The sequence below is a fragment of the Drosophila arizonae genome, chromosome 4 (genome assembly GCF_054131065.1).
Source record: "Drosophila arizonae isolate 15081-1271.41 chromosome 4, UAZ_ARI_1.0, whole genome shotgun sequence".
Classification (NCBI taxonomy): Eukaryota; Metazoa; Arthropoda; class Insecta; order Diptera; family Drosophilidae; genus Drosophila; species Drosophila arizonae.
In genome coordinates this window covers 17,353,849-17,356,284 of record NC_142924.1, presented here as the reverse complement: position 1 = coordinate 17,356,284, position 2,436 = coordinate 17,353,849, and the positions used below count along the sequence as shown (strand labels likewise).

General features: G+C 39.6%; 1 protein-coding gene across 1 annotated transcript; it reads right to left on the bottom strand.

The window, feature by feature from the left end:
* Positions 1-660: 660 nt before the first annotated feature.
* Positions 661-1,258, bottom strand: LOC149269324 (uncharacterized). The gene is made up of 2 exons (XM_089466963.1): positions 1,066-1,258; positions 661-1,002 (listed from the first exon to the last, which is right to left on the bottom strand). Exons 1-2 carry the CDS (start codon positions 1,138-1,140, stop codon positions 760-762), a joined length of 318 nt encoding a protein of 105 aa, XP_089323089.1. The 5' UTR covers positions 1,141-1,258; the 3' UTR covers positions 661-759.
* Positions 1,259-2,436: the final 1,178 nt, after the last annotated feature.

Here is a 2,436-nt window from a genome sequence, read left to right as displayed (position 1 = left end):
AATTAAATTCATTTTATTCTATTTATTCTCGGGCTGTATTTCTGTTGTTGTTATCTACTCGTAAACCGCTCCTGGCTGATTTGCTTGCCTGGTTGGCTGCCTTTCTCTGTTGTGTTTTGCCAATTGTCGGAAGTGCCTGCGGCTCTTGCATAAGTCACATACACACAAACACACACACACACACACATCTAACTTTCACATTCTCTGCGCAGCACACATGCACACAGGCAGTTAGACACTTTCTTTTGCTACTTGAGCTTCCGTTTCCGCTTGCCTGGCTGCCCTCGCGTCCGTCTGATCCGTCAGCGCTGTCTGCTTATTTACTTATGCATAGCATATAACCTTAAACATAATTTTGTTTGCTTTTGTGCTGTTTTGTCTCCTCGCTTTGCATGCAATTCTGTGTGGCTCGCAGGCCCCCGCCCATCTCACGCCCACAGTTCTTAGCTCTGTTGTACATATTATTATTATTTTTTGTTTTTTTGCTATCTAGCGTCAAATTTTATCTATTTGAATCCTGACATGCTCACAGAAAAAAAAAAAAAAAAAAAAAAAAAAAAAAAACAATGGTTAAGTACTTATGTGGGTTTAAACAAAAAAAGGTTTAAAAACCTCAGACACTTTCGAAAAAAAAAGACAGTTCAAGCCATCGCTAGATAATTCTTGCTACACTAATAATTTGATAGGGTTTTAATTGGTTTTACTTGCCTTTAATAAATCACACAAAACTCTTGCAAATTCGAATTCAATTAAAGCTCCTCACATTTGCGGATTGTTGACGAAATTGTAACTCAGGTTGCCGCACTTCGGTGGGCTGACGACAACCATGTCCTGTTCCCGCAGCTTCTTCAGGCGTTGTTCTATCTCCTTAAACTTGTCATCCAGATCGACGGCGCGATTCGAGATGCGCACATACTTGAGAGCATAATGCAGATCGGCCATCGGCAAATTATTCTCCTTGATGAACAGCAGCGCTTGTTCCGTCTCCTCTTCGGTGAAGGTCTTTAATGATATAAATATTAAAGAAATTCTCTGCGATTGTGTTAGTGAAATTGTTTGTCATACATCCACAACCTCCGGACAGTATGAGAAGGACTCATCATCATCATTAGACATCAGGTCTTCTTGCTCTTCAGTCATTCTGCCCGGTCTTTTCTGTTTTTGCTTGCCTTTTTTTATAATTCTCACTTTTAATAATTTTTCTCACTTGTAGAATGCTCGATAGGTTGATAGATTTTAACAGATTGTATCTGGACTTTTTGAGGGCTGGGTGTGTCTGGGCGTGGCCTACTCTGTGCACACAAATCCCCAGTGCGGTCACAACAATCCGTCAGCAGCAGCAGCAGCAGTTGTCCAGTTGCAAGCCAAACAAAATCAAACCGTACCCACAACCGAAACCGAACCAAACCCAACCGAAGTGAACCGCAGTGCGCATTTGCAGTTTAGTCGGTTAACCGCTTTTATAGCGGATTTAACGCATTTTCTGTATTCTGGAACTAGCCGGCCTTTGCGCCCTCGCCGAGAGTCGTTTGTACCAAAACATGCCAAAATGTTTGAATCGAACAATCAACGCGAGGCGCTTCAATGTCCGCCACACCGCGTGGCTACGTGCGTTTTCCATTTTCCACTTCCCATTTCCCATTTGAGGCCAAGCCTCGTATGTCAACTGTGCATTCATTTCGAAGAGTTTCAATTGCTTTATTTCTCTGCCAACTGGCTGACATTGTATGAAAGTTTTGACTGCTGCCTGTTGACCGCCTTTCAGTATTATATTGTTGAGACTCCTGCGCCACAAGCTGCCAATTTTGACACTTGAATATAGTGGATGTGTGTGTATGCAATTTCATTAGTACTCTAAATTGTAGAGGCTGTAGAGACTGAGAGAAGTGCAGCAGCAGCAGCAGCAGCTGCCTTGGACCAACTGAGCAAAGGCGAAGCTGAAGTCTCTGTGGAATTTGGTGCAGCTGCTCATCGAGGTGATATGGTAGAGTGAAGGAAGCCTTGATTATGGCTACACATATGGAACATATATAAAGATAATCTGTGACTTGACTATGTATAAAGCAGGCTTTGACTGGTAGACTTCAATAGAGGCACTCCAGGCCCTTCAACTTGCAATAAGAAATCGAGAAGCTTGTTTGATATTCTTTTGCACATACTGTATATAACTCTGAATGAATAGAATCAGGATTGTTCAATTTAATAAAGCGAAAAATCACAATTATATTTAATTTGTTAATTATGCTCAATTGTATATAATTATTTTATTTTATTTTAATTTTTTATAGATATAATTGTTATTTATTATAATAAAGCAATCCACAAGTAACAATAATATTAAATTAATTTATTTTTATTTTGAAATTGAATTTTTTGTATAGCGAAATCTAAATTAAATAAATATTTTTAAAGCTCTTGCTGCTATTCCTATGAAAC